The sequence below is a fragment of the Pituophis catenifer genome, unplaced genomic scaffold, assembly GCF_029215685.1.
Source record: "Pituophis catenifer annectens isolate HBS135680 unplaced genomic scaffold, rPitCat1.0.hap2 SCAF_11, whole genome shotgun sequence".
Lineage (NCBI taxonomy): Eukaryota > Metazoa > Chordata > Lepidosauria > Squamata > Colubridae > Pituophis > Pituophis catenifer.
In genome coordinates this window covers 28064562-28082182 of record NW_027256891.1, presented here as the reverse complement: position 1 = coordinate 28082182, position 17621 = coordinate 28064562, and the positions used below count along the sequence as shown (strand labels likewise).

Genomic DNA, 17621 nt, shown 5'->3' with positions numbered 1-17621 from the left:
GAGGAGGGGGACAGAGGGGCTTGGCAGAGGAAGAAGTTGCGGAACGCTGAACTGTGACACCACATCAGGTGGGGGGGAGTGGGGGGGGCTGGTTCCCAATTCTGCCTACAAGGACAGAAAGGGCAAATAAGGCGGATAAATTTTGAACCTGGCAACCTGCAGCTGGATGCATTTCTGTATATAGTTCAGCAGGGGGCACTGTGGGTGGGGTGGAGCGGTCCCTCTGCTGAGATTTTGAGAATCTTACGCTTTCCTTTCTGTCACTTTGGTCAGATCTGGGGTCGTCCTTCCAAATTGTGTGCCTGTGCAGCAGAGGTGAGTTTCAGCAGGTTCTGACCAGTTCTGGAGAATCGGTAGCGGAAATTTTGAGTAGTTCCGAGAACCAGTAGTAAAAATTCTGACTGGCCCCGCCCCCATCTATTCTCTGCCTCCCGAGTCCCAGCTGATGGGGAGGAAATGGGGATTTTACAGTAACCTTTCCCTGCCACGCCCACCAAGCCACACCCAAAGAACCGTAGTAAAAAATTTCGAAACCCACCACTGCTGTGCAGGTGTGCGTATGTGAGATTTAATTGCAGCTGGGAAGGGGAGCTGCTTTGAACTCTGGTTCTCCCCCTCCCAAAGCTGCTTCTCTGCAGCTGGCCGCAAATGTCTCAAATGGGGCAGAATGTGACTCCCTCATCCCACCCCACCCCAGTCAGCTGTCCTTCCGGGCAACCTGGCTTCCCCTCCTCCTCCTCCTCCTCCTCCATGGCGCAGCAGGACTTGGTCCTGTGGGGGGGTCTGCCTCCTCAGGACAGCCTTCCTACTGCGTCCTCACTGGGAAAGGAGAGCCCTGAGCTGGGAAAGGCCTCTGACCAAAGCCCTCCTCAGCCTGCCCAGTTGCCAGTTCTGTCTGCACTCTGGCCAGCTGGTTGCAAAGGGGTTCTCATCTTGCTGTCTGGAAGAAGCCCCCCAATTTCCTCGGGCCTCATCGGGGACCCTGGGCTTCCCAGGGCTGGAAATCTGGGTCTCCCTTCAGGGCCAGGCAAGGAAGGCTCCCTCCTTGCTTTGCTGGTGCAAGGTGATTCCCCTTTTCTACCAGCAGAGGGTGCTGTTGGCTTGTTGGCTTCTCATGTTGGCTGAAGGTGCCTTATGACCTGTGTCCCCCTCCCCCCATGAGGGGTCTCAGTTCCCACAAGCTGGCTCCCTGGTGTCTGGTGTCTGCCCCCCTCCTCCCCCCCTCCAGAAACTGGAGTTTGCAAGAGAGCCGTTTTACTCTGCCCTCCTGTATGGCAAGCTGCCAGCTTTAACAAACGGTATTTCCAGAAGTGGGTTTTGAGATGTTCTCCTGCCTTGGAAGGGCATTTTGACTAGTTCTGGATTAGGGTGCAAGATCTGGGGGGAGGGGGCGCAGCAAGCCTGCTTGATTTTTGAACCCCGTGCAATATTGTGCGTGTCAGAATGCCTGGTTTGCTCTGAAGTTCCCTTTGATCCTGGGCAGATTTTAATTAAATGGCAAAGAAGCATTAGTAAGATCAGCATTATTATAACTCTGCAGACTGTTGCCCCAAGGTAAAGCCACAGCTTCCCCCTGATTAAAATGCTTGGCACAAACTGCAGCCCTGCAAGGAAGGCCAGGGGTTCTGAGGGTCTGATTTGCCCTCAGCTCTGGGTGGGGAGGAGGGTGACCTTGGAGCCAGTTGCGCTCTCCCTTTGCACAGTGTTTTTGTGGTGAGGAAAAACAGGCTTTGAACTGCACTAAGATATAAATGTCACAGCAAATGCACTGCTGCCAGTAAGCTCCAGCCCCCCCCATGGGGGCGGGGGGGGCGGGTCCCTCCCTTGCCTTTGACCAAAGGTGGAAATTCAAGGGATCCCAGCTCTGAATACTGGCTCGGAGCCAGAGATGCAAGTCAGCATGGCAAAATTCTCTTTGGCTTTTGACAACTTTGGACTCGCCATCAATGTTCAAAAGACGGAGGTCATGGTCCAGCCTGCTCCTCATGTGCCACACGCTGAACTCCAAAGCACGATCAAAGGGTGGAAACTTCAGACAGTGGATCAATTCAAGCCCCCACCCACCCCCCGGCAGCAGCCTGCCCCGAGGTGAAGCCCCTGGGACTGAAGCCAAGCACAGGAGAATTTTGCTTTCAGGCAGCTGCACTGCGCTGGGCAGGAATGTTGAGGGATCGGTCCAGCAATGAAATTGATGGTCCACCGAGCCCTGGGACTCACTGCCCTTCTGCAGGCCAGCGGAACATGGACTGTGCATGGAAGACACACACGAAGTTTCCCCCTGCCCTGGCAGAGTATCAGGCGTCCGATGGCTAGATCAATTACTGGGCACCACAGTTTTCTCTAGAGCGATTCACGGGGCTGAGGAGAGTAGGGCAGGAACAGATATTCCCTGCTGGAAAATGCTCACCTGGAGGGCAGAGGAAACTTTCAAAGATATTTAAAACGGCCCCTCCGAAGTCTCTTGATGTAGACCCAGCCACTAGGAGACGCTAGCGCAAAGTGCCTGGTGTGGCCGCATCCACAAGGGCTGGTTGATCTCACAAAGTTAGGCACACCGCAGAAGCACATGTGCACAACTTCACAAGTCTAGAACCATCAGTGCCACAAGTGGCCTAGGTGTGTTTGCCCATCGTGCCAGACCATCCCATGCCCGGCTTGGCCTGACCCATCATTTTTGGACTCCTCACGACCGACGGGGCTGAGGCCTTTGATGACGACAAGCCACAAGCGACACTTGCTGCCCAAGGCCGGCTTGAGCCGAGCCCAAAGGAGTGAAGCCGGGGCCTAAACGCACCCCTTCACCCCAGGGAGCACCTGTGGGAAGGGGGCTGGTGGCCCACCCTCCACAACTTTGAAGGAAAGCTGGACACATGGAGCGTAATTCTCGCAGGAGCCAAGGAAGCCATTTCATGCTTTTTAAAAAATTTATTCTTGAAACAAAGAGGAGGCGGCAATTCATTGTTAGGCTCATCTGCCCAGTTGTGAGGGGGACATGGGAGAAGGAGCCCCCAGCAGGAGGAGAGGAGGCATGGCTCTGGGGCAAGTGGGTCGGAAGGGGGGGTCTGGGCTTGGGAGCCTGAGCGTTGCCCCATCATCATCACGGGGTATTTTGCAAAAGTACGTTATGGTGACAACAGCTCTTTTCCATCATCTGGAGTTCACATGCTCAAATTCAATTTACATATGTAAAAAAAAGCAATACCATCTTTTAAGGTTGCATGTAGAAAAATATGTACAAATATCTTTCCTGTACATAGATATCCCACCTGGGGAAGGGGGGTTGGCAAGCAAAGCCATAGAAGCCTTTTCTGTGCCAGCCGCTTCCAGCCGTTTCCTCGCCTCCCCTGCTGACATCCCAGCCCCGCCTGCTCCCTGGAGCCACTGCCCTCGTGCCAGGCCAGAAGCAGCTCTGGGCACCCTCTTTTGCCTGTCCAGGGGGCTGCTGGGTGCTTCCCCAGCATGGGCAGCCGGTCTGGTGAAAGTGGGTGTGTGATCTGGGGAAGGAATTGGGTAGCAAGCAAGGCTAATCCAGGCTCTGCTTGGTCAGACGAACACAAGGCGAAGATGGGGAGGTGGGTTGCATGTTTGAGAATTCAAAAGGTTAACTGGAAATCACTCAATGCAGGAAGTGCTGTGAAGAAATATTTGGGTAGCGAAGCAAAACGGGTTGGTCTCAAAGCAGCAGCTGATGCAGCCTATTGGTTCAAGTTGCCTCCCAAATTCCACTTACAGATGGCTAATCAATGTGCCTCAGAAAGGGTTGATCTGCATCATCAAAAGTTTTGTGTGATTACGGAGAAGAAATGAGGTTCAGTGGATCTTTTAGAGAAGGGGATTGAAAAAAGTGCTAAGAATTAAGGCAAATGTTTGCACAATCTTGCTTGAAACCCGTTAAAAAGTTAAGGGGGAAAATCTAAGTCTCAATTTTGCAGGATGCCAACCAATTAACCAAGCAGCCACAGCTATGATCCAAAACAAAGATTTAAAAATCCCATTGATTTTAGCTATACATTTAGCATGTGCTCAGTTCACTGAAACTAATGAAACTTTTCAGGTGGTGAGACAAAATCTAGTCAAATGAAGCACTTTTGAGGCAATCCTGTTCCATATTAACCTGTTGTATGAAACGGAAGACTCTCTCCCTGCTCCCTGTAAACTGCAAGGATCCATAACTGGCATGTGAAACCAGACTTCAGCTGTGTTTTGCTTGGGGAGTGGACCTTGATGCCACCAGAGAAGCAGCCGTGCCACTTGCAGAAGGGAGGGGGGGTGCCAGACGGTGAATCTCGGGACATCTTCCCAGGCTCTGACTCCAGCTACAGATACACACTCAAATGTGCAAGCAACATTGAGGAGACCCAAGACCAGGGCTGCCCTGCTTCAGCAGTCTCTTGCAGAAGATTTGGCACTAAGCTCACTACCCATCCGCCAGTTGCCTTCCAGCAGAGCCAAGAAAAGCTCTTGGCAAGAGGCTCTGGGCTGGAGTTCCCCAAGGCTGATGGGGTGTGTGGATGGGACCGTGGAAGCCCAAGTGCCCCAATGGGCAAAATCGAGGCCAAGAGGGAGGTGCCCACCTTGGAATCAGGCCGGCCTTGAATGCCCCTGCTGGCTGCCTTATAAGCAGGATCAAAGGCAGATCATGAAAGGAAAGGCGGTGCGAGTCACAAGGATGGCTGACTTGGCTTTCTCCATAGAGAGTCCAGGCACACCAAGAGGTTGGCTTCCACAAGCAAAGGCCTTGAGAGTGGGGGGGGGGGATCCTGTGACACAACAGGGGGACGGTGGGGGGGGCTCCCTTAGAGATTCCTGGGAGGATTTGTTCTCTACTTCCTTCCTGCTGTCCTTGCGGTGTTAGAATAGCCAGCAGCGTTTGCCACGGCTGTGAAAGTGAGGTAGGGGAAGGTCCCCTTCGCTCTGCCTGGAACGGTTCCCACTTTCTGCCTGGTCCGTCCAGGCTATCCATTTGGTGCAGCACAAGGAAAGGGGGGGGGGAAGGAAGGTGTTATTGCAGCTGCTTTCCTTCTCTGGACGCAGAGGGCAGATGCTCAGTGCAGGTTTGCGAGGCCGAGGGCCCCCCCAGGGAGATCACCTTCCATTCAACTCCAAGGCAGGCCAGAAGGTTGTGGGTGGATGCTTAAGAGGTTTTGGCAAAAGAACAAACTTCACTTCCAAGTCTTTCTCTCGATGAAGGAAGCTTTAGGTGCAAAATGTTAGACCGTTTCTCCACCCCCCCCTCAGCTGCAGAAACATAGCACACTTTACGCCAGAGTTTTAAGTCCTGCTGCTTTGATTTTTCAAGCAAGCCAAGGCCTGGGATGTTCCACGTGACTTGCACGGCCTCTGCTTCCCACGGAGGTCTTGGTCAGGACTCAACACGTTCCATGGAGGCAGAAAGAGAGAGGTGTTTCCTGGAGAGCCCCATCGGTGGAGGGGGCCTTTTTCTGTTGCCAGCCCAGCCTGCCTTCCTGGGCATCGCCAGGCGTCAAAGGCAGAGGGGGTGGCTGGGCGCCTGGCCTTCGATCGCAGTCTGTGTGGGGAGGGGGAGGCCGCAGGGCGGCTGTGCCTCAGGCCTAGTTCTGGTGCCTCTTCATGTGCAGAGCCAGGTGGTCTGAGCGGGAGAAGCAGCGGCCGCAGGCCAGGCACTTGAAGGGCTTGGCTCCGGTGTGCTTGCGGTAGTGTCGGGTGAGCTCATCCGAGCGGGCAAAGCGCCAGTCGCAGCCTTCCCAGGTGCACCGGTAGGGCTTCTCGCCTGGAAGGAAGGGAAACGGGAGCCTGTCACACACCAGGAAAGTCTGATAGCTGCCCACCTGCTTCCCCTGGACGGCCTGGGCTGGCGCTGCATCCCCTGGCCCTGGATGCCTCCAAGGTCACTTGCTTGATGAACAGTTGCAGGAAGAGGAGGAGACGGGGGGGAGTGGAGTGGTGGGACGGAAGAAGCGGGGAAGTTGCTGGCAGACGAGGGAAAGACAGATCTCTCGCTGCTCGTAACCCAGAATATGCTGGTGAGGGGGACAATGGGGCGCTTGATGCTAGAGACCCTCTTCCATGTTCTATTCTTCCGCTCAAAGGGACTCCCCAGAGGTCTCCGCCCCACCATCTTTCTCAGAGCAACCACGGAAGGGGATTCGTGATGCCCTGAAACACCCAGATTGAAGTCGGCTGCGAGTCAGTCGGCATCCTGCATGTCCAGCATGGCGTCTGCTTTGGAGACCAGGCCTGCAGGCAGGTGCCACCCTTTCGCTCCTGTCCCATATCATGCCTAAGCAGAACTGCGCCCAGGTGGAGCCAAGGGAGAAAACTCCCGGGAATGTTACAGCTTCCCTGTGCAGGGTTTGCGCCAAGCACATTGGCAGGCGGTTTCCCAGGCTTTGTGAGTCAAAGCCATTGTCCCGGGAAGGTCACACTCTGCTTCAAACAATACCCGAGTGAGTTTCCGGGATCGAAACCAAACGCTTGCCATTGTCCCCACAGCAGTTCCTTACCGGGGCAGCCTGGCAGGGCAGCCACAAAGAATGGGCCCCAGAGTGGGGCGGGCGGCTGAGGGTGGATGCAATCTCCCAGACCTGATGGAGCAAAAAAGACCCCCCTTGTGGTTGAGGGTGGTGAGGGATTCCTTAACTCCCCCCCCCCAAGGTCTTCTGCCCTGCCGTAAGGTCACCATCTCCTGGGGGTGGGGCTGGGGGCTCCAGCCTGCCTCCTGTTTGAAGCGCAGGGTCGTCTGGGGCTCTCTTGGGGCCTTCCCGGGCATTTATCTTCCACTTCCTCCATGGCAAACTGTGACAGATCAGCCCTTTCGAGGGTGGCTTAGCTCCTCCTCCAGAGAAGGGGAGGCTGAGGAGGGGCTTTGCCCCCATCCCCCAGGCCTTCCTCTGCTGCTCTTGGGTGGCCTTCAGCTGCTTGGCCAAGTTTAGGCTGCAGACTGTGCAGCTAGTGGCAATCCCTGGCCCTGCTCAGCTGCTGAACATCTTCAGAAATTGCAGGGTTAAGATGGCCTTTTGGAGCTGCTCTCTGCTTGCTTTTTTCAACCTGAAGAGTCGGAGTGGAAGAGGAAGCCCTTCCGTTCTCACCCGTCAACCCAGGGGTGAAATGCTCCCGGTTCGGACTGGATCGCCCGATCCAGTAGCGATGGCAGCGGGTGGTTCAGAGAACCTGTAGCAAAAATTCCTGCGGCCACCCTCCATGCCCAGCTCAGCAGCGCAATCATCAGAGGCTTTTTTTTTTTCTTTTAAAAGCATTTTTTCTACAATCCCTTCTGCTGAAAAAAATGCTTTTAAAAGTAAAAAAAAAAGCCTCTGACAATCGCACAGCTCAGCTGGGATCATCAGAGGCTTTTAAAAGCATTTTTTTAAAAAAGTTAACCCCACCACCACCAAGCCACACCCACAGAACCAGTAGTAACAAATTTTACATTTCATCACTGCTTCAACCCCAAATAGGGCTCAAACTGCAGGGCTGGAAGGGAAGGGAAGGGGCTGGGGGTGCCCTTGCTTGGAAGAGGAGGATGCCTCTCATCCAGAGGCCCAACATATCCCTGGGCAGCTCCGGCTTCCTGCAGCCCTCAGAGAGACATCAGCCTTCCACGCTGCCCAGTGCCTGGCTCTGCCCTTGGCAGCAGCTTTTCCCAAGTCTGCCTGTCTTCAGAACAGCAGCAACTTTTGGGAAAAGGAAGCTCCCTGCCTGCCAAACCAAGATTCTCCATTCGAAGACTCAGAAAAGACGATTCACGTTTTGAGAAAAGACCTGCCTCTTGCCATGTCAACCTACCAGTGTGAGTCCTCTGGTGAGCTTTCAGGTGTGAACTTTTGGTGTAAACCTTGGTGCACCCTGGGGGAAAAAAACAGAAGAAAGAATCAGTCGCTGAGCCCAGAGGGCTGCTGGCACAGGGCCAAGGTGGGAGAAGCAGTGGGGAAAGTGGAAGATGCCGGGAGCTCCTTCTTAGGCTCTTTGCCTCTTTTTCTCCCTTCTGCCTCATTGCTAAAGGTGTAGTTAGGGTGCCGCCACTGGGGGCTTTATCTGAGAATACCAAAAAGCCCCTCCCTCCCTCCTTTGCATGCAACCTCTCCTGCTGTGCACATTTTTCAGAATAGTTGTGGCTTCAGTGGGGGAGGCCCTGCATTCAAAGATTGGGCGAGGGGGCACCCAGCCCCCCAAAATCTCATCCTTAAAACAACTGTATTCCAGGTTAAGGGGCATAACACTTATTGGCTGTGCCGTGAGGCAGCCAAAATACGGCTCCAACTTCAGCTAGATCGCTGCCAGTTGTGAACGGAGGGGGGATGGGGACGGGGAGAGGGGGAGTTAGCCAGACTTAAAAGGTTGTCAATCTCCTACCGGGATAGTCACAGTGGTGGATCCTCCTCTTCTCCAGTTCTGGATTGTTCCTCCGGTTGAACTTGGGGGTTGGCAGGATGAGGTGTCCCTGCGCAATGCTCTTGAGGGCGCTGGGCCCAGAGGCGATGTGTCCTGGGGGTGCCAGTTTCAGTCCAAACGTGGCCTCATAGGGGGGTGGAGGTGAAATGGTGTTGATGGGCTCAGGCTGGTTCTCGGGGCTGCCGGGCTGTGAGTTGGGGGGCGAAGGGGGCAGGCTCACTGCTGGGACGGGGTAGAACTCCTCCGGCACACTGAAGCCACTGAGGCCTTGGGAGGCCGCTGGGAAGGACTTGAGCGGTCCTGCTGGCCGCAGGGGCCGGGCAAGGGCCCTGGAGTCCAGCATGGAGCTGCCAGTAGACATGCCCACCCCGTGGATGCTGTCGGCGGCCGTGGCACCACAGGTAGAGGGGGCCGTGGGAGTCATCTCCCCCGAGAGCTGGTAGAGCAGGCCTGGCTGCGGGCTGATCAAATGGGGGGTTTCGGGGCAGGGCAGCTCTTGTTTGACAAAGATGCTGTTAGCGGCCACGGACTGTGGCACGCTGAAGACGCTGGTGAAGTCCGGCAGGGTCTGGATTGGCCCGCTGCTGACAGGACAGGGCTGAGCAAAGCAGGGGCCGGGCTCCATTTTGATCTGGGGAAAGGGCATCGAGGGCTTAGCCGGCCGGTAGATTCCTGTGCGCAGGTGCGTGGTGTCTGGAAGGATCACGTTGATGTTGACGCTGTAGGGTGCCGACGGAGGCTTTTCAGTGGAGAAATACTCGTCCACCACCGAGGCGCTTTCCCGGCGATACTTCTTGTCTGTTGCCATCGGTGTGGGGGGCATTTGGCCAGAGAGGTACTTGTCCATCTCGCTCCTTGCCTGAATGGAAACCCAGAAGAGGAAGGAACCGTGAGGAAAGAAAGGCCCAAGATCTCTGTGCGGCTGGCATCCCCCACCAAGGCCAGGTGCCTGATGGCAACCCCCATCCCGTTGCTGTCCTTCCCGGTGTTAATGGTTGCTGCCCCTGAGACAGGCCAGCCACTTACAGGCTCCCCCCTGCACAGAAAGCCCTCCCCCCACAGACAAAGCCGGCCATGAGGTTCCTGCAAAGCTGCATCTGAGGACAATCTCCATCCAGCTTCAAGGAAGCATCTTGGAGGCCTCAAATCCCCAATTTGGAGCCAGGGTGGCATCCCAACGGACAGCTGCCTCCATAGCTTTTTTTTTTTTGTAATTTTTTTTTATTTTTTAGACACACATTTAATACATCAGTCATTTCTTCCATGTGACATCTCAGTGTTATCTCCCAATATTCTTCTTTTTGCTGTTTCTTCTTTCTTCATTCTAGCCTAGTCCATTACACCAATTCATCACTGACACAATATTCTAGTCATAACATTTTTTATACATAAGTATAAATTTAATTATTTATATCTCTTTTCTAACCAGTTGTAAAATTGATTCATTATCTTAAAATATTCTGACTCTTCTCTTTCTTTAATCATCAAAGTCAATCTGTTCATTTCTGCACAATCTAACATTTTTTAAATTACTTCTCCTTCCAAAGGTATTTTCTCTGCTTTCCAATATTGTGCATAAACAATCCTTGCAGCTGTTATTACATGTTATTACATGTTATTTTCTTTATTTATTTTTTCGGGAAAGATACCCACTAGGAACAGCTCTGGTTTAAATTCAATATGTTGCTGTATCATTTCTTCCAGCCATATCTTAATTTTATTCCAATAGTTTTTAGCTTCTGAACATGTCCACCACATATGGTAATATGAACCTGGAAGCTAGTGACATTTCCAACATTTAGCTGATTTATCTTGAAACATTTTTGCCAGTTTCTCAGATGGCATGTGCCATCTATAAAATATTTTGTATGGATTTTCCTTATATGCAGTGGACATCGTTACTTTATAATTCCTTTCCCATAGTTGTTGCCATTTCTCTAGATCAATTGAGTATCTGAAATTCTTTGCCCAGGCTACCATTGTTTCTTTTACTTGCTCCTCCTCCAATTCAATACCAAGTAAAAAATTATAATTTTTTTTATTAATTTATTGTCTCTTCCTTTGAGCATCCTGTCCAACTCTGTTTTTTCTAGATAAAAACCATATAATTTAGCATCTTTTGCCTCCATAGCTTATGGCTGCCCTCCCTCCCTCCCCTTCCCTGCTTGCAAACTCGGGAAAGGCCGTTGTGTTAGGTGAGCGGAAGACAGGTGTGTTGGTGCGATGGCTGCCTCAGTTGCCAGAGGGGTGTTTGCCAGCTTCCTCTTCTCTAGCCCTGAGGAGGAGCTGTTTTCCTTGGAACAGCCTCTCCGTTGCCAGCTCCCTTCCAGGCAGTAATTTTTAAACTCAGGAGCAAATACCCATGGGGCAGTGCCAGGAAACTACCCAGAGGCCTGAATGCCAAGCACATCTGCATGAAGCCATGCCTCACTTGTTCAGGGACGGCTGTGCCAAGAGCGAGCTTCGAGGGCCCAGCTGCTGCCACCTCCAGGTAGCCCTACAGCGAGGGGAGCTGGGGATCACCAGGGGGAGAAAGGCTGCCAGCCCCTCTGGTTCTGTGCTGTCTCCCATCTTTCCCATCAGCCACATCCGGCCATGGGCAGTCCATGTTCTACACGGAGGAGGTGGCCTGTGCCCCAGCCTTCCTGGGTAGATTGGCGCTTGATTATAAAGGCTGCAGGGTACATTTCCATGGTGCCCAAAAAGAAGCCAAGGGGTCTGCAAGCTCTTCCCCCATTGGAAGAATCTCCTTAGTTCAGTCAGAAAAGCCCTTTTCACATTCTGCTGGTCAGCAGGAGAAAACGGCGCCTGTTTTCAGAAGAGCGCCTGATTTCCTCTCTTGCAAGCTTCCGAACCGACTGTCCTGCTTTTCCTACTGAAGAAGAGCAAAGCGCTCCAAATTCTGTGCTGCTCCGGGAGCCAAAATCAGCCTCCGGCTTGCCTTGAGGGGGATTTAAGCAAGAAGGCCGGGGATGAGGGAGGGCAGGTGGAATGCTCTGCTCAGTCCAGTGGAATCCAGGAAGCCCTCGATTTATGTCCACAATTGGGAACAGCATTTCTCTGGCTAAGCAAGGTGGTTGTTAAGTGGATACCGCCTGATCTTTTCTGCCACAGTTGTTAAGTGATTCCAGCTTCCCCCGTTGACTTTGCTTGGGCACAAAGGGATCCCGGGATGATGCAGGGACGGTTGCCAAGGGCCCAAATTCTTATCACACGACTGTGGGGTGATGGTCATAAATGTGAGGACTAGTCATAAGTCAATTTTTGGGTGCCGTTGTAACTTCAAACAGTTGCTAAACAAATGGTTGTAAGTCAAGGACTACCCATAATTCTACAAAAGTTTTGGAAATGAGGAGCTTCTGCCAGGCTCCTGATATCTCATGATCTACATCAGCTCGCATTTGGCTTTAATTCTTTTGTCTGGGTTGATATATGCTTAATATATGCTTTCTATTAACTTTCTTTTTAAAAAATTCAATTGCCTTACAAAACTTTCTAAATTGTTACAGATGGCTACAATACAGTGGTGGGTTTCAAATTTTTTTACTACCGGTTCTGTGGGTGTGGCTTGGTGGGCGTGGCTTGGCTTGGTGGGTGTGGCTTGGTGGGCATGGCAGGGGAAGGTTACTGCAAAATCCCCATTTCCTCCTGATCAGCTGGGACTCAGGAGACAGAGAATAGATGGGGGCAGGGCCAGTCAGAATTTTTACTACCGGTTCTCCGAACTACTCAAAATTTCCGCTACCGGTTCTCCAGAACTGGTCAGAACCTGCTGAAACCCACCTCTGCTACAATAACACTTTGAAGAAAAAAGTTACACTTAAAGAAAAATAATAACTAAAAACAAAAAGGAAACTCAATCAATCTCTACCCCCCCCCCAAAAAAAGCAGAAAAACAATCCATTGAACAGAAACAAAAGTTAAAAATCCATTGATAAAAAAAAAATAAAAAAATTCCACAACTGTTCCACAGTGCCAAACCTCATCTCTGTGCAAAGCCATCACCAGCTGTTTTTCAGCCCTTAAAGCTGAAGCAGAAGATGGGCCATCGGTGGCCTGATCTTCCTCTCTGCTGAAGCAAGACCAGTTCAAACCCTGAAGCTGAACAGAAGGGCTGGAGACGGGGCTGGGGGGCTCCTTGGGGAGACGTCCATGTTGCTGCTTCTGGGGGGAGGGGGCTGAGGGGGGTTCACACCTGGCACCCAGCACCCTCCCTGGCCAAACATTCCTGGGGATTATCCCACAGAATAAGAGATCTTGGCCTTTGATCCCCTGATTGTGGCCAGGCCCAGCAGATACTGACGGAGCAAGGTACGGCTCCCCAGAGGCAGGAAAGGGAGGGGGAAGCCATCCCCACCCCACCCCCCATCCCCGGCCATCAGAACCTCCGGGGGGGCTCAGAGAATCCCCCTCCCCTCTGCAAACCTCTAAGAATGGTCATTACACAAATTTGGAGGAAAAGCCTGATTTGAAAAAAAAAATCCATCCCTCTCTCTGCCTGCATTCCTTCAAAAGAGGCTGGATTTCCATAGAAAGCACTTCTACTTCTGCTTGGCTCAGTGTCAGCCTTTATTGTTGCTCTAGTAAAAAATTGACCAGAGTCAATATTTGCTCCTCTGATCATTCAGTCTTGGAATTGACCTCAGATGCAGGGCAGGGGGGGGGTGAGGAGGGGTTGGCGTGGGCAGTCTTTCTCTAGAACTCTCCGGGGTGCAGTTTGGGGCAAGAGGGATGCCTGTCCTGGGCCAGGAGCAGCGCCTCAACTCTCATGGCAGCCTTCTTACAGTTTCCGAGGAGGAAACCATTTGCTCTGCCCCCCCCCTCTCCCCCATGGGGGGTAGACAACTGATCCAAGTCTCAAAAGTTGTGTCAGGCCTGCCTGATGACGCCAGCAAGTGCTCAGAGGAAGTGCCACTCCTTTGGAGCTGGGCCTGGCAGTGTCACTCCAGGCTGGGGCACAACCTGGCAGCTAGCCAGGAACCAGGCGGGGGGTATGGATGCCATGAACCACAATCAGCCCTTGCCAAATCAGAGCCCTCCACTGGAGAAGCTCACGGTTGGGGTCGATGAAGTTACGGTCTGGCTCCTCCAGGGAAGGCGAAGCGGATCAGCCAGCTCTTCCTCAAAATTGCAGGGAACTGCACGTCCCCCAGCTCACTTCACAGGCCGAAGCTCCCTGGAATCATCCCTGCTACCCCTGCCCCAAAGGAATAATGCCCAGGTGGTATGCTCTAGGCCAGGAGGACACAGCAAAGGACTCAGGAAGCAGGCCCCGAAGGGGGGGGGGGGGAAGGACCGGCTGGCATTTGCTGAATGGCTTCCTACAAGGAAATACAGTTGCCTCCTTGGCTTGCGTAGCATTTCAGTCAGCAACCAGAATAGCACTGGATTTATCATTGTATTAGATTACCTGCATTTTTTATCAGAACTTTCCATAACCTTTGGCAATCTAGAATATAAGCTCTTATCCTGTCTTATCTGATTGTCTTTCTTGGGATCAACAACCTGAAAAACACCTCATTCTTTTGATCTGACATCTACATTTTTGATAGGCCTTTTCTGGTCAGAGAAATAAAAGTTGCCCTGCGTAGGGAAGGTCAAGTAAGGGAGACTTCACAGTTACCATAAATTTGGAAGCTTGAGGAGCAAATTCGTAGTCTCTGACAATACCTCCATCCACTTTCTTACGCTGTACTTGTGGGCTAAAGATGTGTCTACCTGGGCAACTCAGCCTCGTATCAAACATGCCAGATGGACTTGGTTGGAGCTCAAAATCCTGAGAACCTTAATAATCTTGGGGGATACCATATTATGTGTAGAATGACAAGGATATACAGTATATCTTCCAGGTCTAGAAAAGAAAATAGACTTCTTTTGCTATGGGCCACATTTGTTTTGAAGATCATATTTCTTCAAAAAAGCTGCTTCAATGGGCCAATGAGTCATGAAATGGCTTCTTTGGGACCAAATTATGAAACCTTGTTTATTTAGGCACACAGCAATTTGCATGAGTTGTTTCCCATCACTGGAAGTCCTACAGGGCTCTCCCAACTGACCATGAAGGACCCTGCCTGTGGCGCTTCTTCTGGAATGGAGCATGTGGTTGCTGGCGAGAGGGACGAGCCAACAGTTGAGAAAGACCTTTGCAATCTCCTATGGAAATGTCGGGTACCAATTGCCTTCTGATGCATCCATCAATCCAGGCTGCAGTTACAGACCGAGAGCAGATTCTGCACAGTATCTTGTGAATTTCCCTGCGCCTGGAACATGGGAAGCATGGGCCATCCCTCCTCCATGTGCAGCTAAGGAGCAGCCCTTCCATCAGAGCCCCCTCACCCCTGGCAATCCTTGGGGAAAGGTTTCTTTGCAGGCCTGGATTGAGCACAGAGTGCCAACCCTAGCTTGGTTGATTAGCCATTATTCCAATTGCCTGACCTTGAATGCAAGTTTCCTATGAAATAGTTTGCTTTAGGAAAGAGTAGAATGAACTGAACAAAGGGAGGGAAGGCCAATATTTCAGAGGGAGAGGTAAGGTGTCAGGGAGCATTTCCCTTCAAAAACGGGAAGTTGAGTTGGGGCTGGAAATAAGTTTGTTCTCCTGAGTTTCCAGGCTTCGATGACCTTTGCAAGGGAAAATGCAGCCGCCAACCTCACCGTCACCTTGTTTGGCAAGTAAAACAAAGTCTTCGGTTCACAGATCAAAAGAATTTAGCCAGATCTCCGCTCTGAAAGATGCTCTAGATTGTGCATTCCAGGAAACCCCAGGGAGAAAGAAGCCGAAGGGCTGAGGGAACCAAGGCCACCGTTCTGCTGGTAGAGCATCCAACGGGCCTGGGGTAGTCCTTCTACTGCCCCCTCCCCCCCATCTCCTATTTCTGGAATAAAGAATATGGGTCCAATCGAGCCTTACAAATTGACTTTATGAAAAGTGTCTTTCAAATGGCGACTCAGGTTGGCCGCCTGGGAGATTACAGCATCGATCAGACAGAAATTGCACAGTCTGGTGTGATGAAAAGGTCTCACATTCTCAGAATTCCCTTCCCTCCGAATGCCAAGAGGCCCCCTCGCTTGCCAGGGCCCCTCTCTCTACGGCTCCCCAGCATTTTCTACCAAAGACCCGCCGTCTTCTCTGCCAACAAGATGGCGCCAGGAAGCCTTGCACTTGTGGTTAATCATTACCTCGTTTGTTGGACCGATTGAGCAAGAGAAAATGGAGGGGGGATTGGCATCAAATGAAGAATTTTCTCAGGGTTGGGATTTCACACCCCTGAGACAGACGTTGCTCTGCAAATGCCAAAGTTGGGGGCCGATTCTCTTGAAATCAACATTTCCTTTAATGTTATGCAAACAGAAGACAAATTTCGGTCTCAGTGGAGAAATGGGCCCGTTTCTGTCCTTTTCTGGGGCCGTTTGTTCCGAGAAGGAGGTCGGCCAATTCTGTCTCCCAGTGGCCCCCACGGAAGAGGCCTCCCTGGGGAAGGTGGCAGATCTGCCGCCTCTCCAGGTCAACAATTTAGGATGAGCAGCTGAGAAGCCGAGTCTGCTCCCTGGATCAAGTCACAAAACCCAGGCGAACAAGCAGAGTGGCCTTCCAGGGCAAGGTCCCCACGATACAGTTCCACTCGATATGACAAGCTGATGATATGCGGGGCAAGAGAGTTCCACCATCATGGAAGCGTGTCTAAAAGGCTTCCCACCATTGTGGTCACCTGCAGGTCACATAAGCCCAGATGCCCTTCCTGATTTCCCCTGAAGTTCCTGCCCTGCCTTGCCCTCCATAATGGGAACTGCTGCTGACACTGCCTAGACCAAGATGGGGCAGAGGGTCAGCCCTCCTGCCCTGGTGCGCAAAGCCTGAGGAAAGCCACCTCCCTCCCGCGAGGACCCCTGCCTTTGACCTGGCCTCCCCTTCCTTTCAGATAGGGTTACTAACCCTAACCCTTCCCCGCCCCCCTCCACAAACACCAGGCCACCAGTTCCGCAGTGGGGAGAGAGTCTTCCTCACATGCATAGCAGCAGCATAATCTTCTCCCTGCCTTTGGCCTGGTCCTACAACACATGCAGCCGCCTGTATGTTCCTTTCACACATTGGAAGGAAGCAGGAAAGACCAGCATCTTCGGCCAGGTGGAAGAGTCTGCAAAGGTGTGCCAGGCGGGCTCTCTGCCTCCACCTCTTGATTCAGCCCCATCTCAATGGGGGGAGGGGAGGCAGGGGGCTCACCACTGGGGAATCTCAAGGAGAATTCCATTCCTGTGCTTTCCGAAGGCAGCAGCCCAGACAGCGAGAAGGAACAAAGGCACGTAATCTCAGTGGGCTCTTCCTCTGGAACAACGTTTTGGCTCAGAAACGCCCTGCAGGCACTTGGCCAGAGAACCCGGCTCTCTGGCGCGAAAGGCCGCCGCCCTTCCCCCCCCCCAAGGAAAATAACCCAAAGGCCTTCAGGGAGCCTCCCTTGCCTGGGAACATCCCCACCGCAAAAAAGCAGCACCCCAGAAACTATCCCAGGCGCAACAAAATGAGGCCAAATTCAGGTGCGTCTTTCTCAAAAGCTTTCGTTTTCTCAGCTGCTTGTTTCCATCCGTCGCCCGTTTGTACACAAAAACTGATTTACATTTCAGGCTGACTCCAGATTGTCCAGTATAAATTTTGGTGACCTACCGGTCGTTTCCAACAGCCTAAAAACTCTAGCAACTTTTCTTGCCTTTTGTAGCCACCCCAAATCCATAATTAGAGGGGAAAGAAGAATACAGTCAGTTTGGAAACTTTCTGATAATTGATCTCATCAACCTTTCGGATTAAAGCGGCAACTTTTCAAAAGAAAAGTTTTTCTAACCCTCCTAATTCCAACAGAATACACCTGAGGTCCACACTTCTCTTACCTGGGCCAAATCCTGTTGATTCTCCAAGATTCGTATGGGCGGCTTGATGTCTTCAAAGACGGCCATGTCGTCACTGCATTCCCTCGCCATCGCAACGGGCTTCAAGGGCGTAAAAGCTACACTTTCCTCAGAGATTGGGGAGCTTGCGACAAGCCCACTGCCGCTCATCCTGTTTGTGCGCCCCTCTCCCACCTTGCCGAGTTGCGAAACCCAAATCAGAGAGGAAAAACAAGTTTTTGGAAAGGCAACAATCAGGCGTTCCGAGGCATGCCTGCTCTTCCTGATCTTGAGGAATCCAGGTGCTCTGTAGCCTTAAGAATCCCAATCTTCACCTGTCCTGCAGTGGGAGGTACTCTTACCTGGCAAAGGCT

General features: G+C 52.2%; 1 protein-coding gene across 1 annotated transcript; it reads right to left on the bottom strand.

Moving 5' to 3' along the window:
* Window positions 1-5570: 5570 nt before the first annotated feature.
* On the bottom strand, window positions 5571-17418 carry LOC139322744 (Krueppel-like factor 5). Its single transcript, XM_070951952.1, has 4 exons — window positions 17251-17418; window positions 8332-9229; window positions 7765-7824; window positions 5571-5749 (listed from the first exon to the last, which is right to left on the bottom strand). The coding sequence occupies exons 1-4, from the start codon at window positions 17416-17418 to the stop codon at window positions 5571-5573; spliced, it is 1305 nt and encodes a 434-aa protein (XP_070808053.1).
* Between the last annotated feature and the right edge of the window lie 203 nt (window positions 17419-17621).